The sequence below is a fragment of the Coregonus clupeaformis genome, chromosome 12 (assembly GCF_020615455.1).
Source record: "Coregonus clupeaformis isolate EN_2021a chromosome 12, ASM2061545v1, whole genome shotgun sequence".
Classification (NCBI taxonomy): domain Eukaryota; kingdom Metazoa; phylum Chordata; class Actinopteri; order Salmoniformes; family Salmonidae; genus Coregonus; species Coregonus clupeaformis.
Genome location: NC_059203.1, coordinates 56,638,209 through 56,652,923, shown reverse-complemented (window position 1 = coordinate 56,652,923; position 14,715 = coordinate 56,638,209). Strand labels below are relative to the sequence as shown.

At 42.2% G+C, this 14,715-nt stretch overlaps 1 protein-coding gene across 1 annotated transcript in view; it reads right to left on the bottom strand.

The window, feature by feature from the left end:
- Positions 1–14,715, bottom strand: part of LOC123492104 (proteasome inhibitor PI31 subunit-like) — a 29,937-nt gene that overhangs the window by 14,832 nt on the left and 390 nt on the right. Inside the window, exons 2-4 of the mRNA XM_045224091.1 lie at positions 13,578–13,730; positions 13,393–13,475; positions 11,259–11,438 (exon numbers count right to left, since the gene is read on the bottom strand). Of these exons, the coding sequence (XP_045080026.1) occupies positions 11,259–11,438; positions 13,393–13,475; positions 13,578–13,730 (416 nt within the window). The remainder of the gene's footprint in view (positions 1–11,258; positions 11,439–13,392; positions 13,476–13,577; positions 13,731–14,715) is intronic.

Below are 14,715 nucleotides of genomic sequence, written 5' to 3'. Positions count from 1 at the left end.
CTGCTATAATGTGGATAAAAGAGTTACTTGTCTAACAGAACACAGTGTTCTTTAATGGAAGCCTCTAAAACATAATCCAGGTAGAATCAGGAATTCCCCAGGGTAGCTGTTAAGGCCCCTTACCTTTTTCAATCTTTATTATGTATGCGGAAGACTCAACAATATACACGTCAGCTACTACAGCAACTGAAATAACTGCAACATTTAACAAAGAGCTGCAGTTAGTTTCAGAATGGGTAGCAAGGAATAAGTCAGTCCTAAATATTTCCAAAACTAAAAGCATTGTATTTGGGACAAGTCATTCACTAAACCCTAAACCTCAACTACATCTCGTAATGAATAATGTGGAAATTGAGCAAGTTGAGGTGACTAAACTGCTTGGAGTAACCCTGGATTGTAAACTGTCATGGTCAAAACATATGTTGGTTCAGGAAAGTTTTTTGTTGGTTTATTAATGTTATTTGTTTGAGGTGAGGAGAGGGATTATTTAAGATATTCTTTGAAGAAGTAGGGTTTCAGGTGCTTTCGGAAGATGGGCAGGGACTCTGCTGTCCTAGCTTCAGGGGGAAACTGGTTCCACCATTGGGGTGACAGGACAAAGAAGAGCTTGGTCTGGGCTGAGTGGGAGCTTCCCTCCCGACCAGAGGTGGCAGAATGGAGTGCTCGGGTTGGGGTGTAGGGTTTGAGCATAGCCTGAAGGTAGGGAGGAGCAGTTCCGATTGCTGCTCCGTAGGCAAGCACCATGGTTTTGTCGTGCATACGAGCTTCGACTGGAAGCCTGCAAAGTTTGCGGAGGAGCGGGGTGACATGGGAGAACTTGGGAAGGTTGAAAACCAGGCGGGCTGCAGCATTCTGGATAAGTTGCAGGGGTTTGATGGCACAAGCAGGGAGCCCAGCCAGTAGCAAGTTGCAGTAGTCCAGATGGGAGATGATGACAAGTGCCTGGATTAGGACCTGTGCAGCTTCCTGTGTGAGGTAGGGTCGTACTCTACGGATGTTGTAGAGCATGAACCTGCAGGAGCGAGTCACTGCTTTGATGTTTGCAGAGAATGACAGGGTGGTGTCTAGGCTTATTTGCACCCTGGGAGGGTGACACTGGAGTTCTCAACCGTGATGGAGAGGTCTTTGAGCGGGGCAGGCCTTCGTGGGAGGAAGAGCAGCTACATCTTGTCGAGGTTGAGCTTGAGGTGGTGGGCCAACATCCAAGCTGAGATATCTGCCAGGCACGTAGAGATGCATGTCCCAACCTGGGTGTCAGAATGGGGGGAGGAGAAAAGTACTTGAGTGTCATCCGCATAGCAATGATAGGAGAGACCATGTGAGGATATGCCGGAGCTGAGTGACTTGGTGTAGAGCAAGAAAAGGAGAAGGCCTAGAACCGAGCCCTGGGGGACACCAGTAGTGAGAGTACGTGGTGCAGACACAGATCCTCTCCACGTCATCTGGTAGGAGAGGCCTGCAAGGTAGCATGGGGAGGGCCGAGCCGGCCGGGAAGAAAGGGGTCAGTGCGAGTCATCGGATGCGGAAAGGGAGGAGAGTAGAGTCAAAGAGGCAGAATCAGGAGACAGGAGAGAGGATTTAGCAGAAGGGAGAGATGATAAGATAGAAGAGGAGAGAGAAGAGCGAGAGAAGATTGCAACGACGCATGACAATCTGGTTAGGGGCTGAGTGGCTAGGGTTGGAAGAAAGGGACAAAGAAAAGGAAACAAGTAGTGCTCAGAGACCTGGAAGGGGGTTGCAGTGAGAATAGTAGGTGAACAGCCTCTAGTAAAGATGAGGTCAAGCGTATTGCCTGCCTTGTGAGTTGGAGGAGTTGGGAAAGGGTGAGGTCAAAAGAAGCAAGGAGGGGAAAGAGAGAATTGGAAAGAAATTAATCGAAGGCAGACATCGGGAGGTTGAAGTCGAAGTACGAAGAGTGGTGAGACATCGTCAGGAAATTAGCTTATCAAGGTGTCAAGCTCATTGAGGAACTCTCCAAGGGCTCCTGGTGGGCGATAGATGACAACAATGTTAAAGCTTGAGTGGACAAGTGACAGCATGGAATTCAAATGAGGAAATGGACAGGTGAGAGAGGGAGAAAATATAAAATCTCCAGTTAGGAGGAATTAGTAGCCCTGTGCCACCATCGCGACAACCAGATGCTCTTAGACAGAGAAAACGTAGTCAGATGTAGAGAGCAGCTGGAGTAGCAGTGTTCTCTGGGGTGATCCATGTCTCCGTCAGGGCCAAAAAGTCAAGGGACTGAAGGGCAGTATAGGTGGAGTTGAAATCTGCGCTCTTGACCGCAGATCGGCAGTTCCAAACGCTGCCAGAATTCCACATGGGTTGAGCACGCAGGGTACACTAAATTACATGGGTTGCAACCAAGGGGTGTGGAGCATCTGTAAAGCCTACAAGGAGTGGAGCGAACAGGTATAGAAAACACAGTTGCCAAAGTTGCAAAAGAGCAAATGAGACCGTCAGAAAATAACTAGTTAAGATACTCAAGTGAGCTGCCGCTGAGAAACCAGGGGAGACTGAAGTACTAGCACTACTTGCCTAAGGTGAAACCAAAGTAGATGGACCTAACTAGCAAAAAGAAAGTACTAGACAACAGATATAGACAAATTATACATATCACTCCTGGAGATATCAGGAGTCCTATAGCTATTGCTGCAAAGAAACCACTTCCGGACACCAATAAGAGACTTGCTTGGGCCAAGAAACACGAGCAATGGACATTAGAACGGTGGAAATTTGTCCTTTGGTCTGATGAGTCCAAATTTGAGATTTTTGGTTCCAACTGCCGGGTCTTTGTGAGACGCTGTGTGGGTGAACGGATGATCTCCGCATGTATATTTCCCACCGTAAAGCATGGAGGAGGTGGTGTTATGGTGTGGGGGTGCTTTGCTGGTGACACTGTCTGTGATTCATTTAGAATTCAAGGCACACTTAACCAGCATGGCTTCCACAGCATTCTGCAGCGATACACCATCCCATCTGGTTTGGGCTTTGGGGGAGTAGCATTTGTTTTTCAACAGGACAATGACCCAACACACCTCCAGGCTGTGTAAGGGCTATTTGATCAAAAAGGAGAGTCATGAGTGCTGCATCAGATGACCTGGCCTCCACAATCCCCCGACCTCAACCCAATTGAGATGGTTTGGGATGAGTTGGATCGCAGAGTGAAGGAAAAGCAGCCAACAAGTGCTCAGCATATGTGAGAACTCCTTCAAGACTGTTGGAAAAGCATTCCTCATGAAGCTGGTTGAGAGAATGCCAAGTGTGCAAAGCTGTCATCAAGGAAAAGGGTGGCTACTTCGAAGAATCTAAAATATATTTTTATTTGTTAAAAAAACTAAAATAAAACGGTAGACCTCCACAAGTCTGGTTAATCCTTGGGAGCAATTTCCAAACGCCTGAAGGTACCACGTTCATCTGTACAAACAATAGTACGCAAGTATAAACACCATGGGACCACGCAGCGGTCATACCGCTCAGGAAAGAGACGCTGTGGGGGTGCTTTGCTGCTGGAGGGACTGGTGCACTTCACAAAATAGATGGCATCATGAGGAAGGAAAATTATTTGGATATATTGAAGCAACATCTCAAGACATCAGTCAGGAAGTTAAAGCTTGGTCGCAAATGGGTCTTCCAAATGGACAATGCATACTTCCAAAGTTGTAGCAAAATGGCTTAAGGACAACAAAGTCAAGGTATTGGAGTGGCCATCACAAAGCCGTGACCTCAAACCTATAGAAAATGTGTGGGCAGAACTGAAAAAGCATGTGAGAGCAAGGAGGCCTCAACCCTGACTCAGTTACATCATCTCTGTCAGGAGGAATGGGCCAAAATTCACCCAACTTATTGTGGGAAGCTTGTGGAAGGCTACCTGAAACGTTTGACCCAAGTTAAACAATTTAAAAGGCAACGCTACCAAATACTAATTGAGTGTATGTAAACTTCTGACCCACTGGGAATGTGATGAAAGAAATAAAAGCTGAAATAAATCACTCTACTATTACTCTGACATTTCACATTCTTAAAATAAAGTCGTGATCCTAACTGACCTAAAAGAGAGAATTTTTACTAGGATTAAAATGTCAGGAATTGTGAAAAACTGAGTTGAAAATGTATTTGGCTAAGGTGTATGTAAACTTCCGACTTCAACTGTATCTACACACACACACACACACACACACACATCTCTGGACTGACGAAAAGCTGTCTTTCAAAAAGCATCTTGATGAGGTAGTTAAGAAGTTAAGAGTTAACTTTGGAACAGGGCATGCCTTTTGTTAAATAGCAGAAAACAAATCATTCAGTCGACATTCAGTCCGGCTTCAGACTATGCCGATATAGTCTATATGAATGCAGCTGCCACTGTATTGAAACCATTGGACACAGTTTATCATAGTGCACTACGCTTTATTACGGGCGATAGGTTCAGTACACATCACTGCATTCTGTATCAAAAAGTAGGCTGGCCCCATCTTAAGTCTCGTAGATCAATGCACTGCTCTCTTTTTGTTTATAAAGCCCTCGTGCAAACTTCTGCCATACATAGGGCAATGGCGGTCATGAAATTGTCAGCCAGTGATTGTCAAGCAAATAACAGCCGGTCACATGGTAATTGACCGTTAATTAACAAACACATTTTGCATCTCCTGGCTTCCACGCATAGCCTACAAGCCACTGATGCAGACCTTTGGAACATCTACATTTGAAAAAGTCTAATAAATCCATGTAATATAGCCTGTATTTTAGACAGGTCTAAAGAAACATGATATGAAGAAAATGTAGTCTATTTCAGAAGAACAGAATAGCATACTCTGAGTTGTCCTTATTTATTTTTTATTTTACCTTTATTTAACCAGGTAAACCAGTTGAGAACAAGTTCTCATTTACAACTGCGACCTGGCCAAGATAAAGCAAAGCAGTGCGATAAAAACAACACAGAGTTACATATGGGGTAAAACAAAACAAAGTCAAAAATACAACAGAAATAAATATATATACAGTGTGTGCAAATGTAGCAAGTTATGGAGGTAAGGCAATAAATAGGCTATAGTGCAAAATAATTACAATTAGTATTAACACTGGAATGATAGATGTGCAAGAGATGATGTGCAAATAGAGATACTGGGGTACAAATGAGCAAAAATAAATAACAATATAGGGATGAGGTAGTTGGGCGGGCTAATTTCAGATGGGCTGTGTACAGGTGCAGTGATCGGTAAGGTGCTCTGACAACTGATGCTTAAAGTTAGTGAGGGAGATAAGTGTCTCCAGCTTCAGAGATTTTTGCAATTTGTTCCAGTCATTGGCAGCAGAGAGCTGGAAGGAATGGCGGCCAAAGGAGGTGTTGGCTTTGGGGATGACCAGTGAGATATACCTGCTGGAGCGCAGACTACGGGTGGGTGTTGCTATGGTGACCAATGAGCTAAGATAAGGCGGGGATTTGCCTAGCAGTGATTTATAGATGGCCTGGAGCCAGTGGGTTTGGCGACGAATATGTAGTGAGGACCAGCCAACAAGAGCGTACAGGTCACAGTGGTGGGTAGTGTATGGGGCTTTGGAGACAAAACGGATGGCACTGTGATAGACTACATCCAATTTGCTGAGTAGAGTGTTGGAGGCTATTTTGTAAATGACATCGCCGAAGTCAAGGATCGGTAGGATAGTCAGTTTTACGAGGGCATGTTTGGCAGCATGAGTGAAGGAGGCTTTGTTGCGAAATAGGAAACCGATTCTAGATTTAACTTTGGATAGGAGATTCTTAATGTGAGTCTGGAAGGAGAGTTTACAGTCTAACCAGACACCTAGATATTTGTAGTTGTCCACATACTCTAGGTCAGACCCGTCGAGAGTAGTGATTCTAGTCGGGTGGGCGGGTGCAAGCAGCATTCGGTTGAAGAGCATGCATTTAGTTTTACTAGTGTTTAAGAGCAGTCGGAGGCTACTGAAGGAGTGTTGTATGGCATTGAAGCTTGTTTGGAGGTTTGTTAACACAGTGTCCAATGAAGGGCCAGATGTATACAAAATGGTGTCGTCTGCGTAGAGGTGGATCTGAGAGTCACCAGCAGCAAGAGCGACGTCATTGATATACACAGAGAAAAGAGTCGGCCCAAGAATTGAACCCTGTGGCACCCCCATAGAGACTGGCATAGGTCCAGACAACAGGCCCTCCGATTTGACACATTGAACTCTATCTGAGAAGTAGTTCGTGAACCAGGCGAGGCAGTCATTTGAGAAACCAAGGCTATTTAGTCTGCCAATAAGAAAATGTAGTCTGCCAATATTTTCTTATGTGAGGCCCTGATCAGGCTATGCCATATGGCTGTGGGCTACACAAGTTCATTTAGCAGACAAGATTTGAATTCCATGGCATTATTTTATATTATTTATAGTATGAAGAATACAATTGAACATAGCTGAATAAAGTAGAAAGGATATTTTCTCCAAACGATTTGAGGGAGTGCGCACATGCAGCTTTTCTGTGTTGAGCGGTTAACAAAGAAACTGGTACTCCTAGATGGTTAATTTAGAGTTATTTATGTAACTTTAGTTGTGATACAAAATGTTGGGCTATATGTTTAGATTTTTTATACATTCTAAGGCTGCATGATGCGACTGAGGATTTGAAAAAAGTAGCATGAAAGGCAGGAACTCTGCTTTGTTATTTGCGTAGGCTATACACACACTTCATCAGTCTCTCATTCACAGTCACGTGATCAGGTCTTTCTCACAGGCTACAAGTTAAGACCGACACGTCAGGGACGCAACCGCGCGCGTCCTTATCCAATTCGAGGCACATATTTAAGATTTTTTGAAGAACTGTCCACATTTACTTTGTCAGCCAACAAGATGAGTAGGCCTATTGAACAGCAAAAATACTAGCCTATGTCAATTTACTAACCCCCATAGTACAAAAGTTGACCTATTCTATTTTGTGTGAGAAATAAATATTCCAAACATAGTCCAGTACATTTGTGGGATGCGATAGATCCCAAATTAATACAACCACTAGCATAAAAAAAATATTAATGTTTTAAGCAATGAGCCTGACGCAAAAGATGAGAACAATTATCTTAAAATGTGGTTAACTATTAGGCTATTTCTTCACATTATAAGTGCAGCAATGCGCACACGGCAGTAGCCTATAAGCGCGAATGTTCCATTAGCAGGAAAACACCATTTTCAAAAGTGACTACAAATGTGATTATGCATGTAATGCTTTTATTATAAAAGTGCATTTTTATAGTAAAATTTTTCCCCAAACTTGAAACTCACGCACCTTATATGTATGCCAGTTAGGCTCCACACCAGTTGTAAAGCGGATTAAAGCGCTTCATTTTAAAAAGATATTTGGCCACTTTAGTTGCGATACAAACATTATCAAAACATATAGGCCTATGTGCTAGGCTACATGAGGTGTGAGACTATGATTTGGAAAAAGGTAGCAAAAAAAAAGCATGCGCTGTTTGACTTAAGCTGGGAATCATTCACAAGTGATAGGCTAATATTGTCACCCCTCACACTATTCTTGATTTAATCTAGTCTTCACATATACACGTGTGAAATTTGTCCATTATCATTCACCGGTCTCGAAACAGGGGGAAGCGGGAAAAAAAATACATGTCATCTATGCACTTAAATAGCGAATGGAGGACGCTTTTCCTGTGGTTCATTTTCATGCCAGCCAGGTAGGTTATACTCCTGTTGTAAAGAGAAGCCATGTGCTTAATATTAGGGAAGTTAGTAGACCTAGCCTATAGAAAGCTGATGGGATCTTCCTAATTTTAAGAGGCCATCACTCTGTTTTCTCACGCAATTGCATAGCCTATAGAAATGTTGCGCAACATGAGCTCATGGGCTCTCATGAAGTGTTTGATTAGATTTGATTTGCATTGATGTCAGAATGATTAGAGGGACAGAGTGCGGCGCACCAGGCAGTTAGCAAGTTTGGTGGACTACTAATGACCATCAGCAGCATCAGAGCTTGGAGAATCCTAATTACCGTGACTAAACGGTCACGTGGAATTTGACTGCCATCATGACTCGTGACCGCCGGTGTGGTGGTAATACGGTCACAGTAACAGCCCTAGCCATACCTTACTTCATTGTTAGATTACAGAAATAAGAGTCACAAGACTCGATCACAGGGTTGACACCTTCCATCTCCACTGAGACAACTAAACACAGATTTACCTTTTTTTGCACCTTACATGTGGAATTATCGCCAGACCTCTAAAGTAGGATGTTTTGGTGCAGCTATAGTAGTTCAAACAGCTGTTTGATTACTTTTTTACTGAGGAATGCATTTGTTTTTCATGATCGTGTTTTGGAAGTAACTTTTTTGAAATTGCTTGTAAAATGTTTTTATTGCATTGGAATTGTAAATCTTGTGAATTTGTATGATCGTGTGCAGGGCTTCCTTGTAAAAGAGGCCTTGGTCTCACAATGGGAACCCTGTTTAAATAAAACTGAGCATAACAAACATTAGGAACACCTTCCTAATATTGAGCAGCACCCCCTTTTCTGCCCTCAGAACAGCCTCAATTCTGGACTGCTGGCCCATGTTAACTCCAATGCTTCCCACAGTTGTGTCAAGTTGGCTGGATGTCCTTTGGGTGGTGGAACATTCTTGATACACACGGGAAACCAGCAGCATTGCAGTTCCTGACACAAACTGGTGCGCCCGGCACCTACCACCATACCCGGTTCAAAGGCACTTAAAATCTTTTGTCTTGCCGATTCACCCTCTGAATGGCACACACACAATCCAGGTCTCAAATTGTCTCAATGCTTTAAAAAATATTTATTAAACCTGCCTCCACCCCTTCATCTACACTGATTGAAGTGGATTTAACAAGTGACATCAATAACCTTGTCAATCTGTCATGGAAACGGCAGGTGTTCTTAATGTTTACAGGTGAATGCACCAATTTGTAAGTCGCTCTGGATAAGAGCGTCTGCTAAATGACGTAAATGTAAATGTACATTTAAATACAATTCTGTCCATTAAGTTGTACTAAATCAAAACAGATAAAACAATGCATGCTCTGTCTAGTTGACAGGCTACTGCATTAAGCTCTGACCTACACTATCATTTGTGACCGACCGGCTCGATCTTATGTAGCAAAATTTGAAATGTTTATATTGGATAAAAGTAGAGACTCAGAGCTAGAAAATTGTATATCATACACTACAGCTGAGGAACAATGGGAAAGTAATTCTGCTTTGAAAGTTGATAAACTTGTAACCCCACTTTTGAGAAAATGGTCCTTGAATGTTTTGGTACACCTACTGGAGAGCTCTTCTTTGTCTACACCCATTCAGCTTCGTTCACACCCTCTTAAGCCTTAGCCCCACCGATCTCTAAGGATTCACATGTGGCCATGTGCTAAACAGAGTGAGTACGGTAGTGTACTAAATAACCAAAGATTAAGACTAAACGCTGGTTTATACTACATCTATCGATATATCTGTAGACATTTGTCGTAGAGACATCATGAACATCATTTTGTCGTCCGACATCAAACTTGTCGTTGTTATGAAAAAGCAGCCTGGTGGTCCAAAACAGCATAACTGGTGTATTTTAATACCAACAAACCCAGTATATGTCAATATAGCTAACCAGGCAACTAAAAGCAACTTTCTAAACAATGATTTGGTTTGTTTCTAGCTTGTTAGCTAGCTAGCTAACTAACTTTAAGATAGCTGGCTAGCCAGTTCAAATAATGACCATATCATATAGCTGACGTCTTAACTTTAGATAATTTGTATTCATTATTACAGGAAAATAAACTCACAAGGTCATTATTTACAAGTTAATGGCAAGCTAATTACAGAAATTAGCTTACGGTTGAGAGTGACGAAATAAAAGCAAGGCCTTCTACCGGAGAATTTTAGAATTTGGACACTGTCTCGTTGGCCTGACGTTATATCCTAATTTGGTTTTGGTGCAGGTCATGTTGTTCTTCACATTACAGTCTCCGGTAAACACACACTATATCAAATAAAATCAAAGTGTATTTGTCACATGCATAGGATACAGAAGGTGTAAACGGTACAGTGAAATGGTTACTTGCATGGTGACGTATTTTGTTCAGACATGTAGCTAGCTAGCTAAACAATGAAACACAATCCCAACTCATAACGTTACTACCCTGCATGAATCTGCAGGTAGCCAAAGCTAACAAACTAGGTTCAATATTAGCTAGCTAACATTAGGCTAGAACTAGCAATGAAAATTGGTTTCTGCAATAAGAATAATATTACTACACAGCTCATACACGTAACGTTAGCTAGTGAGCCAGCCAGCTAACGTTAGCTAGCTAGCTAACAGTACGCATTAACTTGCAATGAAAATGACTGACAATTAGAAACGTATAATATCTGAAACTGTAGCTGGCTAGACTCTCTTACCCATATACATGGATGAACACTTCTCCCTCTCGGTCACAGATGCCATGGTTGCCCTTAGTTTGAAGATGTAATCCGGAGACAGGTGTTTTATACAACAGCCTTCTGCGTGTTCTCCTTTCAACTCCCTCCGCATATTTGCAATCAAAACGCTAGAATTTTCTGCATCTCCTTAGCTATCATACTTTGCTTCCACTGGACATTCCACTGACTTCAAAACTCAGTTCTACAGAAAGTGGAGAGCATTAGCAACACTTTCAGTTCTTTGTGATATCTTTCAAGAAATCTGCATTAGAAAGGATTACCTACACATACTGAGCAGCTCATGTTATAGACAGAAGCGTACTACATGGCTGACCAATCCAAACTCATCTCTCAGCATGTCCAGCCCATCAATTATCTCAGCCAATCATGGCTATTGGGAAGGTCCCTGTCTTTTTCCGTGGCTAAACCAACTAGGCTAATAATTTAATTATATTCATATTTACAGACTGCATGCACGTTTGTTATTAAGGCACATGAAAGTTCACATGTTCCAGAAGGCATTTATGCCAAAAAGTGCATTTTGTAAATAAATAAATAATGTTCAAATGGCTCTCCTGTGAAGTAGTGACGCGCAACATACGCCTAGTTTCCTGAAACAAGTCACATATTACAAAATGGTATTTATGAATGTTACTAGGCTAATACATTCAGTATAATCAGTGACTATGGCTGATATAGTAAGGCAGGTGTATTCAATTAATGTTTTTCTTTACTAAGAAAACCGTCGTGTGGACCATCAAATCAGTTCAGGTTGGGCCCGAGGTTCGCCAGTTGTAGAACCCTGTAGTAAGGTATATTGTACAAACCAGTTAGGCTGCCTGCTGGTCTGTGGATGCCTTGTTGGAATGCGGAGAGGGTCACTGTCCGGCTGTGAGTCATCGGATGTCTCTCTCTTACTCTTCTTGTCTTTCTTTCTTGGTGCGGGCACTGAGGGAAGGAGTTGGCTCTTCACCTTCTGAGCCAAATCTTCTGCATTCTTGAATACACTGACAGAGGGGAGGAACATGTCAATATCAACACGTTTTAGAGACTTCTAGGAATCATAAGGTTCATTCTGTACAGAACAGGAACAAAAAAATACAACTTCTTCTTTCTGAATTGTAATGCATGAAAATGTATTTTGTCGCAAGGAGCTTTGATACATATTGGTCATTGTACCTAAACAAACAAAAATAAAACGCAACATGAAACAATTTCAAAGATTTTCAGAGTTACAGTTCATAAGGAAATCAGTCAATTGAAAAAAATTGATTAGGCCCTAAACTATGTATACAGATGTGCATCGGTTGGTCACAGATACCTTAAAAAAAAAGGTGCGTGGATCAAAACAAAAAGTCATTATCTGGTTTGACCACCATTTGCCTCATGCAGCGCGACATCTCCTTCACATCGAGTTGATCAGGCTGTTGATTGTGGCCTGTGGAATGATGTCCCACTCCTCTTCAATGGCTGTGCGAAGTTGCTGGATATTGACGTGAACTGGAACACGCTGTGGTGCAAGTCGATCCAGAGCACCCCAAACATGCTCAATGGGTGACATGTCTGGTGAGTATGCAGGCCATGGAAGAACTGGGAGATTTTCAGCTTCCAGGAATTGTGTACAGATCCTTGCGACATTATCATGCTGAAACATGAGGTGATGGCGGCGGATGAATGGCACGACAATGGGCCTCAGGAGCTCCTCACAGTATCCCTGTGCATTCAAATTGCCATAGATAAAATGCAATTGTGTTCGTTGTCTGTAGCTTATGCCTGTCCATACCATAACCCCACCGCCACTATGGGGCGCTCAGTTCACAATGTTGACATCAGCAAACCGCTCGCCCACACGACGCCATACATGCCATCTGCCATATGCCCGGTACAGTTGAAACCGGGATCCATCCGTGAAGAGCCCACTTCTCCAGCATGCCAGTGGTCATCGAAGGTGAGCATTTGCCCACTGAAGTCAGTTACGACGGCGAACTGTAGTCAGGTCAAAACCCTGGTAAGGACGACGAGCACGGAGATGAGCTTCCCTGAGACGGTTTCTGACAGTTTGTGCAGAAATTCTTCAGTTGTGCAGACTCACTGTTTTATCAGCTGTCCGGGTGGCTGGTCTCAGACAATCCCGCAGGTGAAGAAGCCGGATGTGGAGGTCCTGGGCTGACGTGGTTACACGTGATCTGTGGATGTGGGGCCGGTTGGATGTACAGCCAATCTCTCTAAAAAGAAGTTGGAGGCGGCTTATGGTAGAGAAATTAACATTACATTTTCTGGCAACAGCTCTGGTGGACATTCCTGCAGTCAGCAAAACTGCACATTTTAGAGCGGCCCTTTATTGTCCCCAGCACAAGGTGCACCTGTGTAATGATCATGCTGTTTAATCAGCTTCTTGATATGCCACACCTGTCAGGTGGTTGGATTATATTGGCAAAGGAGAAATGCTCACTAACAGGGATGTAAACAGATTTGTGCACAAAATAAGAGAAATAAGCTTTTTGTGCATATGGAACATTTCTGGGATCTTTTATTTCAGCTCATGAAATATGGAACCAACACTTTACATGTTGCGTCCATATTTTTGTTTAGTGTAAAATGATTGTTGAGAACTAATTACTTGAAATTGGGATATTTGGGACTTACCCAGGCCTCATTTAAGACTGTAAGCAACAAAGCATGAATTGGAGTAATATGAAGCTTTACAGAATGGCCTGTAATATGGAGTAGTATTTTTCGATTTCAATAAGTCATAGTATTATTTTCTTTAAAAAAATGTCATGACCCATCACACGCACACACCAAATCCTAATAATAATGTGGTATTTATGGTCCGGTGGATTTCCTTATCCAAACACTTATACATTTGTTTGTTGTTAATCACTTTTGCTCCATTAAGCACTGTTCAAATTGAGCAATACTTAAATATATCCCCCCCAAAAATATTACACATTGACCAACCTTTCAAATGTTTGCAAATGATCCGCGTCCACATAATCACTGACATTCATTGTCAGGTCTGACACTTGTTCAGTGGCCGAGTCCTGACACAATAGAAAATAATCACACTTAGGCCTACTGTAGATGTAGCCTAACTAAATTTAAGATTTGAGTTGAAGAAACATTTTGAATAGCTATATAGTTACCATTAAGTTGAAGATCAAGGTGGAATCCACAGTGATGGCTTTTACCAATAAATTAGACTTGTCATCATTTGACTTGTACCGCAGGGTGTACAATTCCTTGTTGCCGTTCCACCCTGTAGGAAGCAACTCCGACTTCTTGTCACCACTCAGAGGCTGAATGAAATGTAAATAACACAGATTAATTTATTAATTCATAATTTAACAGGTATGTATCGTCACGCTTCATGTGGCATGAGGTCACACTGGGGCGGCAGGTAGCTTAGTGGTTAAGAGTGTTGTGCCAGTAACCGAAAGGTTGCTGGTTCTAATCCCTGAGCCAACTAGGTGAATAATCTGTCGATGTGCCCTTGAGCAAGGCACTTAACCCTAATTGCTCCTGTAAGTCGCTCTGGATAAGAGCGTCTGCTAAATGACTAAAATGTAAATGTAAAAGTAAAATGTCACACTCTCTCTCCCTTTCAAGATAACTCTTTAAAGGCACAATCATGAGTTTGTGTTTCAGCCCAATGCTAGCCCCGCCACTTTTTTGGGTGTAAACTAAGGAGGAGGCTGAAAGAATGTAACCACACTCATGTTCATAGATGGATCAGATACAATCTGTAGCTAGGACTGTCAGTCAATGTAAGAGCAAATAATGTGATTTAACTCCCCCCCCCCCTCTCCAAAAATTGTATATTGGCCATATAACATTACCACAAACCCACGAGATGCCTTATATATTATAAACTGGTTACCAACGTAATTGGACCAGTAAATAGTACTTATTTTGGTCAATACCCATGGTATATAGCCTGATTAGCGTGTTACAAAATCTGTAACGTTAGCTAGGGACCTGATATAGCGATAGGCAAGCTAATTTACAAAACACATACACACACATCAGCAGAATAATGAGTATTGTTGAAATATTGTCATTCATACAAATTCAATAAACGAATTGATTTCTACAACCCAGTTTGCTGACAACATCACAACTAGCTAGCAGCTACAGATTAGTAGTCTGACATGGCATCGCTACGTTAACAAACTAGCTGTAGCTAAGTAAATTAGTATAGCTAGCTAATTTAGCAAACTGACTAGAGCACGAACTATAATTATTAATGCTAGCTAACTATAGCTGGTTAGCGAGGCAACATGT